The sequence below is a fragment of the Semicossyphus pulcher genome, unplaced genomic scaffold (assembly GCF_022749685.1).
Source record: "Semicossyphus pulcher isolate SPU_LCO1_2020_fin unplaced genomic scaffold, fSemPul1.0.p SCAF_2, whole genome shotgun sequence".
NCBI lineage: Eukaryota > Metazoa > Chordata > Actinopteri > Labriformes > Labridae > Semicossyphus > Semicossyphus pulcher.
Genome location: NW_027211693.1, coordinates 28064728 through 28088103, shown reverse-complemented (window position 1 = coordinate 28088103; position 23376 = coordinate 28064728). Strand labels below are relative to the sequence as shown.

The following is a 23376-nucleotide window of genomic DNA, read 5'->3' as shown; positions in this document are numbered from 1 at the left end:
CTACAATTTTTCAGTTTGCAATTACATAAACCATTTAGAGCCGACTTGGACAGGACTCTTGCTTGAAAGAAGACTTTAAAAATCAATTATCTAAATAGTTGCTGAATAATTTTCACAGCTAATTTAGGCTAGTTGTTTCACTTCTACATACCATTTTTGTTTCTTCTTCTGACACCAAAACAATTATTTATTAAAGCAATTGAAAGTGTATTGCGGAAATCAAACAATGCTTCACTGTACTTTAACACCTATTTCGAAGATTCACCATCTAATAAGTTAAATTATTTTATTCTGAAGGCCAGCCGCAGAAACCGGAAGTCTTATTGTTAGAACGCATCTCTCACTGCGCTAACGCTAGAAAGCCCTCCGCCGACATGCGCACGTAAAGGGCTCAGAGTGCACGCTGGAGACGTATTACTGAAACTGGCATCATTGGGGCTCAGAGCATGCGGCGGTGAGGCTGTGGTCCTATGGTCCGGACGGAGCCAAAATGTCTACCCAGCACGTATTTTTCACGAGGTAAACTCCTGGGAACCGGAGCTTAAATGGTTTGCTTCAAAAGTTGCAATTTTATTTACACAAAATTGTATATTTAAGGTATATATAAAGTATATTTATGACTATAAATACATATTTAAGTAGGATGATGCTTTGCTCGGTGCGGAGTGATTATTACAAAAGTAATTGGTTTTATTGGCCAAAAACTATTTGTATACTATTTGTTTACATACATACTGTATACGTCCAAAGAATATTAATCCGGTTTTAAGTTGATCTTACTATATCTCAGAGAAAATAGACCCCCTCCTAAAAAGGTACTATAAAGCTCAACAAACAAGGTAAATAAAAACACATAACTATAACTAGTTGAAAAAAAATCTGTTAAATCATACACATATGTACACTTTTAAAAGTAACACTGGCCAACAACACACAATATCTATGCAGTTACACATTTACCATACATATACGAACATTTGATCCTGTACTGTAAGGTGAACTTTCATTGCACTCTGCAATTACAGTTATGTCCATATTAACACCACAAACCCAATACAACCAAAAGTATACCAGGCTCGGTAAGTCATGTACATTTCATCATGAAGTTATTTTAGAACACGTTTAAATTGATAATTAGACAACTAACTAAAAACAACTGAGCTTCTGTATACTCAAACAAATAATTGAAACCACTTATAATGGAGCGGCTCTGGCTCACTGGTGGAGTCGGTCATCTTTCAGTTGGAAGGTTGGCGGTTCGATCCCCAGCTCCCTCTGTCTATATGTACAAGTGTCCTTGGGCAAGACACTGAAACCCAAATTGCTCCCGGTGGCATAGCCAACTTAGTGTGAATGTGATGACTAATTGACAGCACTTTATGTAGCAGCCTCTGCCATCAGTGCATGAATGTGTGTGTGAATGGGTGAATGTGACATGTAGTGTAAAAGCAGCTTTGATTAATATAATATCAATCTAAATAATCACTATCATTCTTGTTTCTTTCTTTAAAACATTTCTGCCAAGAGATTTCCTCACAAAGGGATCAAAATCTTACAGCATATGCAGCAGATATTTTAGGCTAGCAGCAAATGTATTTGTCACTGTTTATTATAAAGTAGGCCTACCACAAGAGATCTACTGTACTGTTAAAGGCTATAAATAAACTCTCTTCAAAAACAGATTATTTTTTGTGTAAATTGTTCCGACACATATACATGCTCGTTTCTAAAATAGCCTATAAACTGCATGTGGCAAACCCCTTCCCTCTTTTTAACTCTTATTTATTCTCTTACATTTACCGACAATATTTCAAAAAGGTTGTTAAAAGCATCAACACATGCAGAAAATAATAATAATAAAAACATAAAATCTTGAAGAAAAAAAAGATGAAATTGTGTCCACAATTCTTCACTCTCAAAGTACGCTGTTTTGCAATCCAATGCCATCTGCCGTATCTTACTCCAGACACAGTTTCTCAGTTCAGAGCCAAAAGAACTTTGCTTGAAATATACACATCTAAAAACATACACTTTTTTCTCTATTAAACAACACAGGATAACACTGAAATGAAAGCAGACTTAAGCATAAATACACGTGAGATACATCGACTTCTTTAACAATGTTCACTTTATTGATCAATGAAATTCACAGTGAGACATTGCCTTTTTTTGCACTGATGTGGTCACAATTGTCAGATTTGAAAATCAACCTTGAACATAATTATGTTGTTTGTTTTTTCCCAGTTGGTAAATGTTCATAAACTGCAACTCTTAAGTTCAGAGTTATATTCTAGTCTCATGTAACAAACTTTTTGTTCCTCATTTATTAGACTTTTTACAGCAAGAAATGCAACGGTGTCACTAAAGACGGCTCAGTTTCATGGGGGTGTATCACTAACAATTTTAGTTATCCCAGATGAATGCATGGACCATGGAGTGGGCCTGTGCTGTTTTCCTCTGGCATGTCAACAGACAGCATACTGTAAGAACACGCCTGTAGTAGTCGTGGTTCAGAGCTTTATTTGATATTGACGATCGATCACAAAGGCTCAAATTCAGTTCAGTAAAAAAAAAAACTGCATGGCAACAAGAACTGCATTTGGATCTGGGTTATTGTATAACCGCATAACGAATAATAGTAATTCAACACAATACATTTCTGTGTTTCGTAGTGAGGGATGGGCACACTCTCAGAGGAGGAAGTGTTGAATATTTGAGGAATATTTCTTACAGTGAATAAATTAATCTCTTGCACGCTTTAAATGAATAATATGGAGTGCTTGCAACAATGAGAACCTGGACTATTGCATTGAGATGGTCACACACTTGACATTCTGACATTTATGGCAAAATGCTAAAATAAAGCTACCAACCACATTTTTAAACAACTCTATATGTAAATGTCTGATGTAGAGTGGGCACCACCTTTGTTTGATACTCCTTTCATTAGTAAAAAGTCTTCCCACAGGAAGAGCTCAAAGTGTAGCTGAGGTGCAACTTTTGCTTAGACCTAAACAGCCATGCAGATGTGAAAGATAGGCTATAATTATAAAATTATAATAATAATTTGCACATAAGGATAATGTCAGCTGAGCAAATGCGGATGAGGCAAAACTCCTCCTGGAAAATAGAGTCACAGACGTATTAAATGGCCTCTTTACAAAGACTGTGAGAGGTCATATCATTCCTTTAGGCCCCCCTTCCAGCCAGATTTCATGATGTGTGTCTCAATCATACTATTATAGACTTAATCGTAAACTCTATATAGTCATTGGTCTCAATACTTACCTAGGTTTTCTTTTGAGGGCTTGGGCCTCTGCTATTTATTACTATACGCGTTTCGTGGCCCTTCTGTCACACAGATCATTATTTGCAAGACATTTGTTCAACTGCGTCTTTGTCTTCAGCCTTATTCTACAATGCATCATATTGTAGAACACTATCCTACATGGCCCTCATGATCCTCTGTCAAATAGCCCACTGTACATTTACAGGCAGGCGTGCACGCACCCACGCACAAACATACACCCAGTGTAGAGGTGTTGTTAAGAGGGGAAGCCCTGTAATCAATGTTTCCACAGGATGGCAGTATGAGTCAGGGAGTGCGTATGTGTGTGTGTGTGTGTGTGTGTGTGTGTGTGTGTGTGTATGTATATATATATTTTTATATAGGGGTGTGTGCGTGCGTGTGTGCGTGCATGCGTTTGCGTGAATCTGCGTGGGAGTTCCTTCTTTCGCCATTCCGGGGTGTTGCCAGCTGTAAAGCACTGCTTGCAGAGGCGTCCTGGAGAGGAAGAGCCAAGGCGTCTCTTCGCCCTCTAACCTCCAGAGTCTTTCCACCCCACCCCCACCCCCCTCCTTCACCAACACCATCCTTTGCTACACCAGCACCCCTACACCCCTTCCATCAAAGAACTAATTTGGGATCTAAGCATGCCACAACAGCAGCTAGATATCCGCCTATCCTCCCCCAAAGTCACCGCAGGCGCAGCAGCAGGCTTCCCCCGTCCGAGAGAGCACGGAGACTCCACCGAGTGATGCCACTGCTGCAGCAGGAAAAGCACCCAGCAACCGCGCATACTCTCGACGCCTGCCGGAGGACCCGACACCACAGTCTCGGCACTTGACAGAAGAGAGAGCCCCCTCCCCACCCCCTCGGCTCCGTTCCCGTCCTGACTCCAGGATGTCCGACAGCAACGCAAGTCCCGCCGACCGGACGGTCAAATGTAGGCATGCCAAATCCTGCACGGCCAGTGAGAGCTATGTCTGTGCCAATACTTCTGCTGTAACTCTTCTATTTTTTATGTTTGCATTCTTGTCATGCACCAGTGTCTCTTTTACGCACGTTTCGTTTTTCGATCATAGTTCATCCCTTTTCATTATTACACCACCTCATAATAAAAGAAGCCTATCTGACTGGCGAGTCATGCATGTGTCTCTGAACCTTTTAGTGGAGGGAGGTGGTGATGGAGGGAAAGGGGAAAGGGGGTTGGAGGAGGGAAGTATCCAGAACTATACGCCATAATCAGGGTCTTCCCTCATAAATCTATTAGAATTCACCCCCTCACCGAGGCATTACCCCATTTTCTAACGGGGGGATGTCTCTTCCTCTATGTATAGCAGAAGCTATTGTGCGACACCCCGTGCTGCATGATCTCCATTTACGCGCTCCACTCCTAGCGGTGGTTTCGTGTTACTGAATAATACTCTACAGAGACACAACCGGGAGAGTGATAGAGAGAGGAAAAAGCAGGGAGGGAGAGAGGGAGATGAGCATCTTGTTCCAATGAAACATCAAGCAGTGTGACGATGACAGCGAAAGGCAGACATAAAGGTAAATAAATGTTACGCATAGCCTGCGATCTTTGGTGTTGTAATTCTGTTGTGGATGTGGACGGTGTCGCGCGATGAGGTTGCATGTAAGCAACGATGTTAGGAGAGAGGGGGGGGAGAGGGAGGGTAAGATGCTATGGGGGACCTATTACTCGGGTACCTTCGGGTTTTTGAGCTTTCTGTCTAATATTGGTCAGATACTGTAGCCTGTCACCAGCTGCACGTCTTAGTGGAGCCCCGGTGCTAGATGTGCTACCGCTACCTCTCCAGGGTGGCCTACATTTTCGATCTAGTGTTTTTTTCTCTCAATCTGAGCTAAAGTCAGGTAATCGGATGATTTAAATGGCTGGTAGGCTGGCAACTTTGTCAGGCCGGTTGCGCGCGTTCATACCTGTGAGTTTGGCTTTAATAGTAAAGGCCAGAAAAAATGAAGTCCGCCTGATGTTTGCTGATGTGACGCTTAAAAACCACGAGTGCACATGATGGATTTACGAGTCGTTTTAAGTCGACGTTTTCTCAGTAAGGCCTGAATGTCAGCGGCAGATTGTGCTTCTCCCGTGCGTATCGTTCTTTCAAGTCTCCGTAAAGGTCTCCCTGGCTTCCCCCTCTTGTTTCCCCGAGTGTCAAATGAGAGAAACAATTTCCTTTTTGGATGCTGCGCTGAGTATCGGAGCCCATTTCCAAACGATGATTATGCATACCGCCCTAATGGTGTAATTGCATCACTGGATTATGGAATATTTAATGTGTTTATGAGAGTGTCTGTTCCCGCTTTACGCGTGGGCGGCTATAGGGGAGGCGAGGAGGGGCTCCACTCGGGTTATGATCCGCGGAGCTTGTGCAGATTGTCGTGCTTATCGGGTCACAACAAGGCTGGCATGGCAGCGGCGCCTCCAAGCACGCAGCCTGTCACATGCAACGATGCCTGGCTTGCTGTCTCTCCCACTGGCTCCCTTTAATATACTCTCAAGGTCTCTCTGCCGGAAGAAACGGAGCTGACAGTTGGATGCGTTGCACGGGCATGCCCCGGTATTCCGTGCGTGCGTCGTGCTTGGAAGGGGGTGGGGTGGGCTGGGGGCGTGGGGGTTCTTGCAGTTTTTGCACGTAGGACTTGAAGACTGCATGCGCCTACAGTATGGCTGTGCCTGTACGTGTGTAACTACATTGATGCAGTTGTGCAGGGGCGGTGCTAAAATCCCCTGAAAAAAATAAATTCAACCCAATTGTCGCTGACCCCCCCCCATCCATCCATCCATCCATCCAGTAGCTATCTACCTAACCCCTTAATTTGCAGCTCCCCTGTGTGTGTACTGCTACATCTTCATTCCTGTTTGCATGTGTGTTGTAATGCAGCTGGGCCACTGGAGCTCAGCTGCCTCAACAGCGGAACAGACTAAGCAGCCTGTATCCTCATACATCATCCATCATGTGTACACACACAAACACACACACACACACACACACACACACACACACACACACACACACACACAAGCGCACGCATATGTGAATGCACAATCTTGAATAAACATGCAGCAAAACAACATAGCAATTCATCAGTCAGGTGCGAATGATTTAGTGTGCATGAAGCTGGAGAGGGAAGAGGCATCAGTCACAGAGACGTCACTTCTGGCGGATGGACTGTGCTGGGTAGTTCCCCACATTATGGATTTTAGTGAGAGAGCAGCGCACAGAGATGGAGCCAAAGGACAAAGCATAGCAAGCGGAATGGACAGAGAGGCAGAGAGTGTGGGGGCGAGGTGAGGGAGAGAGGCAAGGAGAGAATGTGACAAGGCCTCGGAGGAGGCTGGAGCGCGAGAGAAAAGAGAGGGATAAAGAAGGAGACGGAGGGAGAGGAGAAAAAGAGAAAAGGGAGAGAAAATGAAGAAAGATGAGTATGTTTGAGTTGTGTTTCATGCTGCTGAGTGGCAGGAAAACCGATGGACTTCTCACACCATTTTGATTCACTTATCACACGTCTGTGTGCAGAAAACAAGCCAGAATATGTTTAACAATAAAAGTGGTCCCACCAAAGCGGGCTAGAGCCGAGCAGAATACTTGTCAAGCTTGTGTGATGTAAGTTCCCCCACTGCCTCCTCAGTCCACACCCCTGACTGTATCTATAGGGCAACATGGATCCTATTTATCGTTAGTAACAGATGAAAGAAAGTCTCCTTGTATCAGTATTCACAAATGCCAAACCTGTGCCTGTGGAAAAAGGACTTAATATGCATGCTACCACATTATATTGCAGTGTTACCAGGAAATACATTCAGGCACTCATACATGGATACAGAGAGGCATGTGCCGTGGATGTGAGAGCTTAATCTCTGAGGTTAGGGTTAAAGCAGGATAAGGACACAGTGACACACTGAACAAGGTCAAAGCACATAACTTGTGCTCAAAAATACAACTGACAGAAATGTAATCAATGGCAGCATAAAACATCAATGAAATGTGTAATAGTGTAACACTGTCTGTGGTTATCCCATTAGCAACACCATTATGGGGAACATATGGAGGAGTTTTGTGAGTGAGGATGTTCAGCGTGTTAATTAAACATTAACGTGTGATACTTCCCGGCGTATGCTTGATTCCCAAACATGAAAACACAAAGTGCTTTACGATAGTGTGTCGCTTCCAGTGCACAGCTTCTGGCCCTTAGACCTCGTTCATGGCAGAAGCACAGGTGTGATAAATAACATCCATGATGGCTGCAGTCCACATATCAGCTATAGCTTCAGGATCCTCGAATCGTGCGTGCCGGCTCACTGTCATGGGTTAGTGGGACACTCGCAGAGCTTGGAGCTTACTTAGTGTGGAAAAGATCCATTGGCGTTGTTATCCTGGAATGGTCCGATCAGTGAAGCCATGACGAGTATTTTCAGCTTCAGACAGTAAAGGACTTGCTTTTTAAAATCAATTTGTTATTTGACATCTGTTGTAATTTTTTAACTCATACATAACAGTATAAGTTTTTCAGAGTGAACTCCCCATTTTTGTTAATGTGGGTTGAAAAGATTTCCATATTACTCCTGGTGAAGTGCATGTGCATGCTGGTGCAATGATTTCGGATGCTCCCCGGGTCCCATAAATAGAAAACGTACATCCCTAGTTGTCTCAGTTACACATGTACTTTTCTGGCTATGACTGATTGTTTGTGAGAAGTTCATGTACAATCCAGAAGTGATGATGTAATTAAATCAACCCCTTCCAGGCACCATCTCCATAAAAAGTGAACATTATAAAACAGATTTTACTGCATCTGATTTCACAGGTGTGCCACATAAAAGTGTAAACTCTTATATGTACTGTGTAGCAGCACACATAAACTAGCCCTTACTGCATGTGTTTTCCATAAGCAAAGTATTAGTATTAGTAATGCAAAGTTGGTATTGATTAGTACATGTTGAGTCAAATGTTTGCCACATAAGTGAAACAAATCAGGAGAGTTTAAACGTAACAAGCAGTCCCCATCAGGTGCTTCTATTTAGCATTCTGTGGGTGCTAGCATACGGCAGGACAGCTACGTTTGCAGCCAAATGTCTTTTCATAAATTGCCTCGGGTGACAGTATGCTACTGTTACTGTCTGTTAATACACTTAAGTTACAGCATACACAGTTTGACAGGTTCATATCTGTCGTGCTCTGACAGAAAGCTTTGCATTGTTTGCGTTCCTTTAGAAACCAAAGCCTGACATGGGAAAAGTAGTCCCTGCTAAGAAATGATGTTTCAGGGTGCACAGGTGATTCTTATGGTTTCAAAGTTTTGACCTTTTAAACAAATCAATGAATATGTGAAGAGTGTTCACTAAGCCTGTGCACACATGCATGTATGCATTCATGCATGCACAAACACTCAAGCTCTCTCTGTCCCTCTCTCGCGCCCACACACACACACACACACACACACACACACACACACACACACACACACACACAGACACACTAACATCACCTCTGGCAAGGCTTGGGGCACACTGGGCATATTTCCTTTTAGTGTAACATGCTGTCCCGTTCCCTCTTGGTTCCCTCAGAGCCATGTGTGAACTGTCTTAGCTCTGTGTGTGTGTGTGTGTGTGTGTGTGTCTGTGTTGGAATTTTGTATTATCCTTGTGAGCCAGGGGTCCCACCTTGACAGGTCTGTGTGCCCTGTTGGGAGGGTGGCAGGGCAAGGGCTATTTATAGGGGAGGTACTCCAGAGAGAGAGAGAGAGAGAGAGAGAGAGAGAGAGAGAGAGAGAAAGGGATTGTCTAATGAGGACAGGCTGTTAGGGGATGGGCCGTTGTTTCTTTCCGTGCATGTGTGTGTGTGTGTGTGTGTGTGTGTGTACACAGATGGTCCTTCATGTGTGTAGTGTGAATTAATTGAACAACTTCAAACACATCTTTAGTTGTCCCCCCACCACCTCCTTCAAAGACCCATGGATCTGTGTTAGCTGATCTGGGTCAAAGATGGTAGATAAACACAGACACACACACACACACACACACACACACATACACACGTACTCACAATACTCATGTGAAGCTTCGCATCTCCTCTCTCATGTTCCCCAACTTTTGCTGCTCTCCTCTTTCTTCTCAGTCACCGCTCTCACTCCTTTATCCCTCTGTTTCTCTCTCCTTCATGTGTTCATGCAGAGACAGGTGGTGGGATGAACTGATCTCTGGAGGTGTGTGTGATCACTTAAGATGAGGTCCTAGAGAGGGCGACACATCTAACATACACACACACAAACACAGGCATGCCATCACTTTTAGTCGCCGTCAGTGGCTGAACAGCAGACAGACACAGTCTGGCCAGGCTCAGGAGCGCGCTGAGATGAATGACCAGACATCGAGCTGTATACGTGCTTCTGAAATTACTTTTTGTTGACAATTTTTCAACTCTGACCTCTGCCGTGTTTTTTTAATCAGCAGTATATGAGTCCCTTCTCTCTTCTCTAACAACCAGCTGGTTGAGAAGTACGAGTCTGTGCTGCTTTGTTCCCATTTAGTCATATTTTGCAACATTTGGAGGACAGACAAAATAAGGGCAGATGGATCACTGGTGACTTCTACAGTCATTCTTACAATCTGTCTGTTCTCACTTCCTCCATCCTTCACCAGACCCTCTCGTTGTGAATGGCGGCCCTGTGTTATTAAAACTGATGAAATATCCCCATAATTAACTTTAGCCATTAGAGAGGATGCGCACAATAACAAGATGATTCTGATCAGATTCTGCTCCGTTAGGCTATTAGGCCAGCCCAAACAAATTTAGGAGATTTGGTTGAAAGCTGTGTCATACATTTTCTCGCAGGCTCCCCCTCACTGCGCTGTGAAGTGGAGATTTTTGGCTGAGCTGGCATTTTTGGTGCTTAATAAATTCCACACCAGGGAGTACAGCTACAGAGAGGAGGCCAGAAGACAAAGCCAGTGCATAGGAAGAAGTTCAAAATGCTTTCACCTCTTCACTCAGCTTACATCCCTCACACGCACACCGCACATGTGATTGGTGGATTGGTGAAAAAAATGACAGCTCTGGATGAACTACATTTTTTTCCTTCCTCTCAGCTTCACTTCAGAGAGGAGTTCACCGTGTTCCTTATCTGTACCCAGACAAGGGACAGCATAGTCTGTACTGTCAGAAAGTTCCCTCACAAGGTTAAAACAATTGGCAGCATCCAAATGCCTGAGCATACACAGTACAGCATTTATGCTTTGAGCTCACCGACTTACTTCTCACTGCTGATATCTGAGTGTGTTCCTGAGATGGTGTGAAATTCACTCTGGCAACATTTTATACCTTTTATATCCAGTATGCTATTTTGTTAATGCCATGTTTTTTATACATGAAGAAAACACACATCGATGAACATTGAGCCTGTGTTAGCCAGCTGGCTAATCATTAGCAAGATCTTCACAAGCTCAACCAAAGACTGTATATATAGATGGACGACGTGTCTCCATCTGCTCTCATTGTACGGAATTTGATGCCAAAATAGCCTCCATGACAGTAGGCCGTAGCCACTTCCGCTAACCAAAACACACACTTACCGAAAAACAGCAAAGATCCCACACGCCGGCGTGTTTAACAGCAGAACAGCTTCTTGTGTTGGTCTGTCACAGATATGTAAACTTCGCTGACTGTAGTGATTGTTTTAGTTACGTCTCCTCTCACCATTCCTCCTCTACTCTGCTAATCTGGAACTGATCGGCTGCAGGAGCCGTATTTGTCAACAGAGCTGTCAATCATCCTTTTTATAGCATCAAATAACTAATTAAAAATAAACTTGTCAGAAAAATAAACACTTGGACATAAATCAGCATGATAAGAACTAACTATAATGACAGAAACCATGTTTGAGAAAAATGTATTTGACGTATATTTTGATTTTATAGTTTGACTCATGTCCCATCTGTTAACATGGAGGAGGCGGGCTTTATGACCTATACTGCAGCCAGTCAGCAGGGGGCGATAGAGAGGGGTTGGCTTCACTTTTAAGGAGCTGTCATGTCGTCCATTTTTTTATACAGTCTGTGAGCTCAACCATGTGGTTTTCACACTGTAGTTATAGTTTGTCCATAGGTAGCCTGGAAGCCATTAGCCATTAGCCTTTAGCTAGTAGCAAGGCCTTTTAGCATAATTTAGCCATTGGCCTCTGTATAGTTGCTGCAAAACCTAGGTTTACTGCCTCTGTTCTACCTTTAGAAAAGTTGCTGTATTGATGGCACTCTTAAACTCCTAAGTGAGATACTGTCAATACCAACAAGAGATAGAAAACTGTAGCCCATGTGAACTTCAAACCATAGCCGCAGGGTTTTATAACTAGCCTGTGTGCTCTTTTGCTAAATTCAAGTTACTCCACCATGAGCAGTTGACACGCTGTCAGGGTGCTTAGAGCTAGCACAGCTATGTTATGTGAGTAATTCAGCGTTCTTATACAGAATCTTACAGTAGAGCAGTCCTGTTTAAATGCCAGCATTAGTGTATGAATGTAGCTTCGGAGGTTAAAGGTAGTCCTTGGAATTTTTATTCTGCTTAAATCCGTAAACTTCAGTGTGTAGACAACTGTCTTACAGTGAAACAGGTTAACATTTACTGAGACAGTTCACACTACAGAGGTCTAGTTGGCTAGTTTTAACTGTGAGAGATACCTAAGTGGTGGAAACATGGCTGAGTGATACTCAGTGTTGGTGTTTGTGAGAGAGGGAATTGTTAACGCTCCTTCGCAGTAAAGACACTGCCAGGTTAAAGTTGCAGACTTGTGGTAGAGATCTGGTCTTAACAACTGTAAGTAGGCTGGTTGCACCAGACCGCTTGTTGCTACTCAGCAAAGCAGTGGGTGCAATTTCTTCTGCACAAGGTCAGGAGCAAAATATGTGCAAATGTCACCTCCACATGACACATAATAACCCCTCGTTATGAACCAAGACATCATTTCCTCTTGAAGAAGATAATTATTCGTCCCTATAGTTCGTCTTTAAAGAGGATAAAGTCGTGATCCATGGTGGGTTTGCCAAGCAGGTCCTGTACAGTCTATAGTGAGTACAATTCTTTAAATGAAAATGTGTTTGAAAACTTTTTGATCGGCCTCCGACTTTTCAGCAGCTCCTGCTTTCTTTACCAAAAAGTATAAAATGTTCCTTTCCACTTCCTTATGCTAGACTTGGCCCAAACAGGTTAATCGATAACGTCAATAAAATCGACATCTGCTTTTAGAAGGAAATCCAGAGGCTCTGAAACATGAGCATAGAAGTAAATGGTAAATAGAACATACTTATGGTGCCTCTTTTAGTCTTCTGACTGCTCAAGGCGTTCTACACTCCATGTCACATTCACCCTTTCACACACACATTTACACACTACTGTACTGACATGCAAGGCCACTAATTAGCTTATAGCATTCACACACATTTATACGCCGCAGGCTACGCCTTTGGGAGCAATTTAGGTTCAGTATCTTGTCCAAAGATACTTTGACATGTAGACTGGACGAGCTGCGAATCGAACCGCCGGCCATTCTTTGGAGAGCGACCCACTCTACCTCTGTTTTTATATAGAGCTGGTGTGGTGTTTGTACCTTTGTAATATCACTGTCTTTGCTGACTTTATTGGATGGATTGCCATAAAATTTGACACCAAATATAATGTGTAAAAACTAAATGGAACTTAAGTGAATAGGCATAGCTCATTTCTCACTGCACATGCACATTCAATGTGCAAAGGAGAATCGACACAGTATTTATTTTATTTATGCTGTTTTACTCTTTATTTCGGCTGCAGCAGCATATAACACCTGATAAGAGACAGGGGGATTACTATCTGACTGTACAATGATTTAAAATCAGCGCTCGCACAAGCATCAAGAAATACAGTCAAAGATGCGCTCAGATGACATTGCAGACCTCAGGGGATCAATATTTTGAATATTAAAGGGATGAGTTTGGTGACAGGGAAATAGAATGATATGTCAAATTTGCGGAAAAGTTGCGGCAATCAGCTAAAATCGCAGGGTCGAGAAAAAGTTGCGGCAGTTGTTTGAACTTGTGTAAATTCGCGGGAACTTTACAACTTCCTGGAGGGACTGACATAAGATTTGGTCCGGAGCATAACATGAATAAGAAACACACACAGACATGAACCAGGCACGCCAGACAGCCTTTAAACCAGTAAACATGTGAGGGTCACTCGTACTATTGAGATCTCTACATGTTAAATTTGGGTGATATATTCAACATACACGCATCTCTTCTGCATTGTTGTTTTGCTGCAGGCTTACAGATTCTGATGCATTATGCAGAAAGCCTTCCAGTATTATCAGCAGAAATCCTTATTTTGAACAAAAGAAAAAGGCTTTACCAACATGTTTTACTTGCTGTTTTAAAGTCAGAAAAGGTTTCCTCATAATCTCAGACAACTTTTGGTCGTCAACCTTTCCATGTGTACTTGAACTGCTCACGTCTGTCTGAAATCCAGTGGTGTTCCCCTTGAATAGTTTGCTGATCTAATGGTCAGCCGTAGGGCTCAGAACACCTTCCCAGTTTGACTGTGTTTGTACTGAACCCCTCCTTTTCTCCATTCCCTAACTGCCAAGTATAGTTTTCCCAAGTATAGTTCCTTCCCCAAGCTCAGTGTCTCTGCTGCTCTCCACTCTCTCATACCTGCCCTACTTTCACACTGCTCACACAATTTACGAGCTTCACACTGCTTCCCTCTTGTGTCGCTCGCCCTTTCTGTCTCTCTTTCTCTCAGTCTCTCTCACATACAAACACACAGACCAGAAGCCTCGGTGTTACCTCAAACCAGAAATATTCATGTTCACATCCAGTTCATGTGTATGTACATGCTTCAAAAGAACACAGAAGCCTTTTTTCTGCTCTGCATGCAGCTTTTGTGACTGGTTCCAGCATCAGCAGCACAGTGGTACAAGACAATTATATTACAGTACAATGAAGCAGGAGGCTTAGCCCCACCCTCAGTGAATCATGCTGTTTAATATGATAAATAAGTGAAGTCACAGGATTGCCAACAGGAATGAGTAGTTATTAATGTTTAACTTGTAGATCAGCTGTTTTCTAGTTGATGGAAAACAGACCGTTGAGCTTGGCAGCTTGTGGTGTGCTGGGCTGTCTCTGGGTGTCCTTGTGTGTCGTATTAGGTCTAAAGGTGCAAGGTAAAATGGGTTTCAGGGTGTTTAAATGTTAGGGCTGGGTTTCAAAAATCGATTTTTCCGATTCGAATCAATTCTCATTTGAATGACTCAATATCGATTCATAAATCCAGAGATTGATCTTTAAAAATATGTAAAAACGTGTCTGATCACTCACATTTCTGAGCACTCCTGAACGCAGCGTGACTCAGCGCATCCCCTCGAAACACGGCAGTGAGGGAGACATGCCCGGACGTGTTTACTGCAGCTACTACGGAGACATCAGTGATCGCCCACAGACTCCTTTTATCGTGTGTGCGTCCATGAATATGTAAGTTAGTTTTGCACTGATGTTTATGTTACTCTCTGTTAGCGTCGGCTTTGGCCGCGAGTGTATTTTCGGTATGTTGTTATACAGCATGCCTTTCCCCATAACTCTAACTCTCATGTGGCTTTGTTCTTCACGCTATGAGATCTTGTGGCTATAAATCTCGTGCAAGTTGTAGCTCAGTTAGAGGTTAGAGGTGCACTGATATTGTAACTGAAATACCCCTAACAAAAATCAATATCGAATCGAATCAGATCGGAAATCAAATTGAATCGGAATCGAATCGAATTGAGAAATCCATATCGATACCCAGCCCCATGAAATATGCATTCAGGTGTATATCTTTGTGTCTTGGTCTTGGTTAAGGTGTCCTGGGATGTTCTGGCATGTCAGCAAGCTTAGAAGTGCTTCATGAACAAAAAGGTTAGTACCCATCTGCCCTTTGTGGGTTGAACTGCAGCAAAGGTGGGTGCCGGCCCTTTAAACCGAGTCCGTCACTGACCGAGTGAGGGTTAGTTTCACCATTTGTTGGTCCTGTTCGCTGCTCTGTCAAAATGAATAAGCATGAACATAACAGGCCATAACTGAGTACAGGCACAGCCCTCAAACTTGTTCCATACATAAAAGATCTGATTGTTTTCAATGGGCCGAGCTGTTGTTTCTTTGATTTACTGCCTGCCCTAAATTATATACAGTATGTTTAAATTTGATCCAAATCTCTCAGTACCATTATCCCAGTGGTTTTCTGCTGATATATCTCGTAACCATGAAAGAGAAGAATACAGAATAATGTGAAAGGCTTTTGGAAAAAGGATGGAGACATAATATCTGGCTCCCTTCACAGAGCCACAATTCGCATCACTTGGCTGTGCTAGCGCTGGTGGGCTCATCCTGAGCTTACTCGCCCACTCACTACGTGGGCCTCACCTTGGTCAAAGAACGCCTCAGTCTTTTCCTTGTGTACAAGTTTAGCTGAGATCACTCGATACAGAGTGAGTCAGAAAACTTGAATAAATTAGGATAAGTTCTCTTTCAAATAGAGCATCTTAAGATATGAGTGGAAAGTATCGCTCTAACATTTGTATTTATCACATTGTCATCATGTCATTTGACGTGCTACTCCAGTAGAATATGTAGAGTGCAATAGAGTGCAAATATTTGGTAACAATGTAGCACACTGAGCGTACATGGCTCTGGCATATCAAAGGTTTTCTCTTAGTTTTACTTCCATGTTAAACAAAAATGATTAAATCAGCTCAAAACCTTAGTTGCTGATTCATTTAATATTCATAGTAAAATCCCCGTAATTAGACGTCAGTTGTTGATCAGGGTTGATTGCTGAGTTGCCCAACATTCGGCCCTCCTGATGATTCTTCAGTAATACTGACTAAAACTGTAGTTTCAGTAGTGATTACATAAAACCATGCAGCTGGGTTTCACGTGGTTTTTGAGCTACTTTTACTGTAAAAAATAAAATGTGAGCATCACATTAAAATGTAATGATGGAACTCAGTGTGAAAGCTCACTGAAGAGACTGTTGCCTGTTAAAGGGACAGAAAGAGGGGGAAGCAGCAAGAGAGAAAAAAAAACAGAGAAGGGGCAAGAGGAGAGAGTGCAAAACAGAGACAAAGTGACAGTGTGAGTGTGTGTGTGTGAGTGTGTGTGTGTGTGTGTGTGTGTGTGAGGGAGAGAGAGAGAGAGAGAGCCAGGCCTAGTTTTTAGTTTGTGATCTAGGCCATTATCTGTGTTAGCACTGGTGGGGCTCCAACAGGCTCTGTGGATCCTGCATAACAATACCTTTTATGAGCTTGCATGTGTGTGCGTACTACTGTAGGCTCAACACACACACATATGCGCTCATGCATGTTAACAGCACTGTGCCATACATGATGTACGCATGCGCCCCTGCGCCTCTGCCTTTTGTTTCTTGCCACTGAGTTTGTGCCTGCTTGTTAAGACTGCTCATCTGTGTGTGTGTGTGTGTGTGTGTCTGTGTGTCTTCATATATGTGTATGTGACTCCTCACGTGCAGCTGTGCGCTCTTGCTGTATCACCCCCGTCGTCAGTCAACCCCCCCTTTCCAGCAGCGCCCTGGGGGCCTTCATTATGTAAGAAAGACATTACTGCAGAACAGAGGCAGAGAGGCAGAGAGACATTACTGCAGAACAGAGGCAGGCAGCTCTGATAACTCTGGCTGCCCCTGCTTCAGTACAACCCACCTAGGCCTCCATAAGACACACACACACACACACCTACAAGGCCTGCACCATTCAGATCAGAACAAGGGTGAGAATTAAAGGCCTCTGATGTTTGTGCTCCAGCTTTCTGAACAATGCAATAAACATCAATAAATCATATTCTGGAACTTTCTTCTCCATCACCTCCATCCATGTATCCACACACACATTCTATCCCTCCTCTCCTTCTTAATCTCAACATCTGTTAAACTTTCTCCTCCTTTCTTCCCCTCCTCTGTCCCAATCTCTCCCATTACCTTCTTCTTACTTTTATGTCCTCCCTGACCTTTCCATCACTTCTAACTCCCTCTCCAGCGGTCCCCTTCCCCCTGGCCCACCGGCTTACCATGAAAGAGGTCTTTGACACAGAAGGCCGGCCGCGGGTGGACCTGCTCAAAGCTCACCTCACCAAGGAGGGTCGTCTGGAGGAGGCCGTGGCACTGCGCATCATTGATGAGGGCGCCGCCATCCTGCGCCAGGAGCGCACTATGTTGGATATTGAGGCGCCAGTCACAGGTATAGTATAGTGATGAAAAGTGGAGTGGGAAGTAATCTGGAATTGAGTTAACAATTACAGTGCAGTGAGGAAAGCTGAACCTGATATCAGGGGAAGAAAGAGTTTCAATTTTGCTTCACCACTCTCATTGGGCAAATATGACATTACATAAAGCATAAAGGCTGGAAATACATGAAAGTAATTGACATGTTCTATCTTGTCAGTTAAATCAATAAAAAAAACATCACTTTGCCGTTTCATAGGAAGCTGTGTGCTCGACTTTTCACAGGCCGGGAGCTGAACTTACATGAGTCTCTGCTCGCTCTCTTTTAACCCAAGTAATACTCTGGGACATAACCCAGGTAAAATGATAAATTACAATTTTTAAACTTTTTTATGTAAAAAAACAAAACAAAATATTTTGTAGCTGAAAGTGAGTTTGACTTTTGCTGGCCTGCAGATCTCCTGTCTTTGGACAGAGCCAGGCTAGCTGTTTCCCTGTGTTTCCGGTCTTTATGCTAAGCTAAGCTAAGCTGTTGGTTCTAGCTTCATATTTATCATGCAGACAGGATTGTGGTATCGATCCTCTCATCTCGACAGGAAAGTAAATCAGGGTTATACACACTATTCCTTTAAACACTGCCAAGCCTTCACCTGAACACAACAAGCTATAAGTGTGTTTACCCAGCTGGAAGTTTTTTGTACTCAGAATGTTACATGCGATGTTCTGGTAATGTTCTGAGCGAGATTTTATTTGGTTCCCAGAATGTTCCTTTTAATAGCAGAACGTTCTCTGAAAACATGTTCAGGAAGTTGCAGTGAGAATGTTCAAATCACATTTCAGGAAGGTTTTATAAATCCCGTTCTGATAGTTCAGGCCGTACTAACATCCTGAAAAGATCCTCAGGATGTTGCAGTGAGCATGTTCTACCTTTGCTTTTATGTAACATTGAGCAAATGTTTTATAAAAGGCGTTCTGCCTCAATAACATCCTGAAAATATCTACACAGTGTTGACGTTAAAACGTTTTGTTTTAGTTTAAGTTTTAATGTTACAAGAACTTTATTTGAAATGATAAACATCCTTAAAACGTTCTTTGAATATTAGATTAAAACGTTTTCTTTCAAACGTAATTAGAACTTGTCGGTAATGTTAGCCAATGTTACGGGAACGTTCCCTGCTAGCTGGGTGTATGCATGCTAGTGGGCACAGACAGTCAAACAGAGAGACAGACAGAGGATTGGAGCTGTGAAGCAAAAGGCAAAAGGATCTGTCATTTTGTATTCATCATATTCTATTCATCGATTCATTAATCTGCCACATGTATCTGCCACCCTTTTAATATGAACTGTTGTTCAGTCGCACATCACTGAGAGAACCAATTGGTACTTATGCACCTCACAATAGCAGGCGCTATAGCTTTGGTAATATCTGCATGTATTCCCTTGGTAGGGAAATTATATGAACCGAGGAGAATGTCAGAGGGAGGAGGAGGGGGAGTTGAGATCGATGAACAACAAAATGGAAAAACAAGTTTCTGAGACGATGACACAAAAGACAGACAAGCAGGCAGGCAGACTCAGGCACTCTCAACCTCCTGACACCGCTTGGTTAATGTGCCCGTGTATCTCTGCATGTGTGTCTGTACGTTTATGCAAATGCTAGCGGTGAGATAATTCCATGTGGGTTGTTGTGCCCACGCAGTGTGGGAACGCCGCTCGGCTTTCGCAGGTACAGATCCCCGGGGACAAGGACACATAGACAGGCAGATGGAGAGACAGTCGATCATAAGCAGCTTAGTGCAGGGGTTCTCAAACCTGCTCATTCCCAACGAGCCACATATTGATCCCTGTTTCCAAGTTTCTTCACTTTCACAGATTCTGACCCAGAAACACCCACCTGAGATTAAGCCATGATAGGAAATAGCTAACACTTTTCAAAGATTTAACCATAGAAAAAGTGTTCAGGATTTTGTGTGGAGGACTTTATGCACACCTAATGTTAAGGAAGTATCTGAACAGTTTCACACATTGATGGACTCTCTCTAGATATGTCTACGATAGACCGACAAGTGAAAAGAAAGAAAGATGGACAGCTGAAATTTGAACTGACAGGCTTTTAGGATGTCACATGAAGGCGACTGGGAAAATACTGAGGCGGGCCTGAGGAGGCAGACAATGTCACTTAAGCCTTTTTGCAGTCCCAATTCCCAGTTCGAATTAAAGCAAATGCTTAGTACGAGACACAAAATCACACATTAACGTGACAAGCAGGGGAAGAGACAGACAGGTAGATGCAAAAATGGCTAACGTAAAGCGGCTGCAGAAGGGAACTCTGACTTCAAATAGAAGTAAGAAGGGAGGCCAGACAGATGGTGAGGGAGGCGGATGGGAAGATGTATGCTGGCAGATCTTACAGACTGTCCTGATGTCTTGCAAGTATAAAATGTTCAGCAAGTGAAGCCTTAGTTTCCAGTACTCCTCGATGTCACTCGGATCAAATCTGTTTAGAGTTGTGGGAAACACAGCCATTGAAATGTATATATAATAAGACCATATGAGGCTTTATCCACAAAACTGGCCACGTCTGATTCCGGTAGATATGAAGATGTATTCACATAACATTGTGCAGTGAAGGATGCTGTTATTTTAAAGCAAAATGTATACTGAACAGTCCATCATCCAAAGATATTAGTATAAAATCACAAACAGCAAGGGGAGATTGTTTGAAAGAAGTCCTAAATCAGTGGCTCTCAACTGGTCTCGCCTCAGGACCCACCACCCCCTTCTTAGTGACAAATCACAACCCACATTTCAGAATGTTTCAACCACTTAAATTTATTGAAAGAAAAATGACCTGAACATATCATGACAGTATGTCAACTTCACAAAACACAACAGTATAATAGTCGACCAAAAGGGGAAGATATTGCCTCTGCAGAAATATGCTAAAAACTGCCACTACTGTACGACTCATCATGTTTCACAAATGTAAATTTAGCTGGGATTACCCTATCAGTGAAAACAGTGTGAATAAACTACACTACTGCTGCACGCACGTCATAGAAAACCCATCTCCTTCAAAATAAAAGCGCAGCATAGACTTTTCAAGCACACATCCGGGACCCACTGAAAACAGCTCCGCGACCCACTTTTGGGCCCCCGACCCACCAGTTGAGAACCACTGTCCTAAATGAATGATCAGCTAATCAGTAAATCAATACGTGTTTCAGCTTTAAACAGTACATATTGTATACATTTACATCATAAGCCTCTAAGACATTTTGGGAGACAATATGTGTAAATACTTAATGAGAGAGGACCTATTATAGATCCCTGATGCATTCCTTTACTGAGAGGTAGTAGTTGATGATATGACAGATTTTTATTCCTTATTCTTGAGACCATATGGCGCTACCTTTGCAAAGATGGCCTCATTTTTGTTTATGAATTTGTAAATATCTGTGAGTTAAGACTGTGTTCTTAAAGATGCTAACGTTGTTTGCTTTTCCTCAGTGTGTGGAGATATTCACGGCCAGTTCTTCGACCTGATGAAGTTGTTTGAAGTGGGAGGCTCTCCTGCCAACACACGCTACCTCTTCCTGGGGGACTATGTGGACAGGGGCTACTTTAGTATCGAGGTGAGCATGGACATTTCATCTAGAACTGCATATACTTCGCTATCACAGAAACAAATTTCCATTTCAACAAAAACTTTTTATTGTGTATACTCTTAGCTTACAACTAAATCAATGTCCATATTATTACTATAACGTTGTTTACACTTTTCATTAATATGTATACACATATATACTGTATATCGAGGAAATTAAATTCAAAATTAATGAATGATTGAAGGTCTGTCATCAGTAATGGGTCTGACATGCTGCTCATAGAAATACGTACAGAAACTGAGTAAAGATATAGTTGTTTCAACTCTTACGAATAATTTGAGCGCCAGATGTGAGTGCAATAGTTATGTTTTAGTTGTTTTCATTGTTACATTGTAAAGTGGTTATGCACCAAAGACAAGGGACGTGACCAAAATCAAGCACATGGTAAATGTCTTGGCTTGCTGAGCCACTTAGCCACCATGGCATAATGGATGTAGCATTGACATGAGTTTGGATGGGAAGGGGCATTATTTAGGCCACCTTCCTGATACACATTAAGGGCACATTGACAGGGGACTTAATGTAGAGCATGGAAAATACTGTGCTAATGTGAGAGAACACCCTCTGAGCCATTTATAGAGATAACAAAGTGATAAACGTGAAAACATGTTGGATGATTTTTTCCCGGTGACTCAATCAGCACATTCTTATCTGGGATGATTCTCGTCAAAATCTATCTTTAGACGTGGGGAAGGACCAAGTCACTTTCAGTTCAATTAATTTGTGCAGTGGATGGTTCATTCAAAATAGGAATCACTGGCAGCTCCATTGTGATTTTCTGTCTCTTGTTTAAAGTTTATAGTTTGAATAAAATGAGTTTAACTGAAAGTGAAATGACTCTAACACTGCCCCACACAATTACTGACTGGGAATGATGCTGAATTCATTTTAACTGTGGTGTATGGCACAAAGGAATGCTTTGAAGTTTTTGCAAAATGCTTTCTTGATAAGAGTAAGAGGAGAAAAACCCCCTCACACGTCTGTGTGGTTAGTTTGAACGTAGAGCCAGGAGATGGATAGTTAGTTGAGCACAAACACTGGGGGAAACAGCTAGCCGAGCCTGATCCAAAACTCTAATTAGCACCAGCACCTCTGAAATTCATAAATGTTTGATAAATACAAAAATGGAAGTGTCAAAACAACAAGTTGTGGTTGGAAGCAAGTGACAAGCTATCGTGGCTCTGTCCAAATACAGAAGAAAAACATCCTGCTTCCATACTGGTTTGACTGGACTTCACCACCTACTGTATATTGTCAAACTAAACCTCTAAGCCAGCACTATAAGAAAATACATACATTCCCAGAACACGACTGTATACCTACAGTAATTGTGTATTTTGGCTAATTTGTTACAAAATCAACAACTAGCTGCAGCTAGAAATAAATGCTTTAAAATGTGCCCAAAATTCTGAATCTACAGAATAGCAGGTTTGAAGGCCTCTCTTAACCATTTTTTCTCTCTCTCTTCCTTGCTGAACATTTAGTGTGTGTTGTACCTGTGGTCATTGAAAATCCTGTACCCAAAGACGCTCTTTCTTCTACGGGGAAACCATGAATGTAGACATCTGACGGAATATTTCACCTTCAAACAAGAATGTGAGTAACGTTTGTTTCATCTAAATGTAATATGATGCTTCTTTCCTCTGGAGTCAATCCTCAGCTCCATCATAATGTAGCACGGCAGTCTTCCAGATTTGTAAACGTTTCACTGCTTCTTGATTGATCAGCTGAACAGACTTTAGATAGTAAAAATCCAAAGAGACATTAGGTCCATGTTAGATAGTGTTACAAGAAACAACAGGAAAGGTGTAAATTTGTGGCTAGTTTTAGCTCGCTAAATGTAATGTTATGGCTAGGAATTGGTTGAATGCTAATGTTAGCTGTTTTGACTTAGCTGTCCTAATGAGTTAAGAGTTATGTCCTTCTGATCGCTCATTGGCTACAGTAGCAACAGCTAACATAAGCACTCAACCAAAAAACATTACTGTTAATTACTGAACATGAACATTAGCTAGGAAGTTGAGTTTTTCCAGGCAGATTGTGCATAACTATCAAACGTTAATGTTAGCTAGGAATTGGTTCAATGCTAACATACTTGTTCTCTTAGAGTAGCTAATGAGTTACCAAATAAATATGTTGTTAAAACTTGCATTATGGCTCGATGTCCCTCCA

At 42.4% G+C, this 23376-nt stretch overlaps 1 protein-coding gene across 4 annotated transcripts in view; it reads left to right on the top strand.

Annotated features, from left to right (window-relative positions):
• The first annotated feature begins 3908 nt into the window (after positions 1 to 3908).
• The window catches only part of ppp3cb (protein phosphatase 3, catalytic subunit, beta isozyme), a 39515-nt gene continuing 20047 nt past the window's right edge, over positions 3909 to 23376 (top strand). For 2 of the 4 annotated variants that reach the window (XM_069669546.1, XM_069669544.1), the window contains exons 1-5: positions 4688 to 4834; positions 15165 to 15221; positions 17351 to 17551; positions 21047 to 21171; positions 22689 to 22800. In XM_069669546.1, coding sequence (XP_069525647.1) covers positions 4810 to 4834; positions 15165 to 15221; positions 17351 to 17551; positions 21047 to 21171; positions 22689 to 22800 — 520 coding nt within the window. In that variant the 5' untranslated portion in view covers positions 4688 to 4809. Of the gene's footprint in view, positions 4227 to 4687; positions 4835 to 15164; positions 15222 to 17350; positions 17552 to 21046; positions 21172 to 22688; positions 22801 to 23376 lie in introns of those variants that run through there. The other 2 variants (XM_069669545.1, XM_069669547.1) reach the window with 2 other exon arrangements.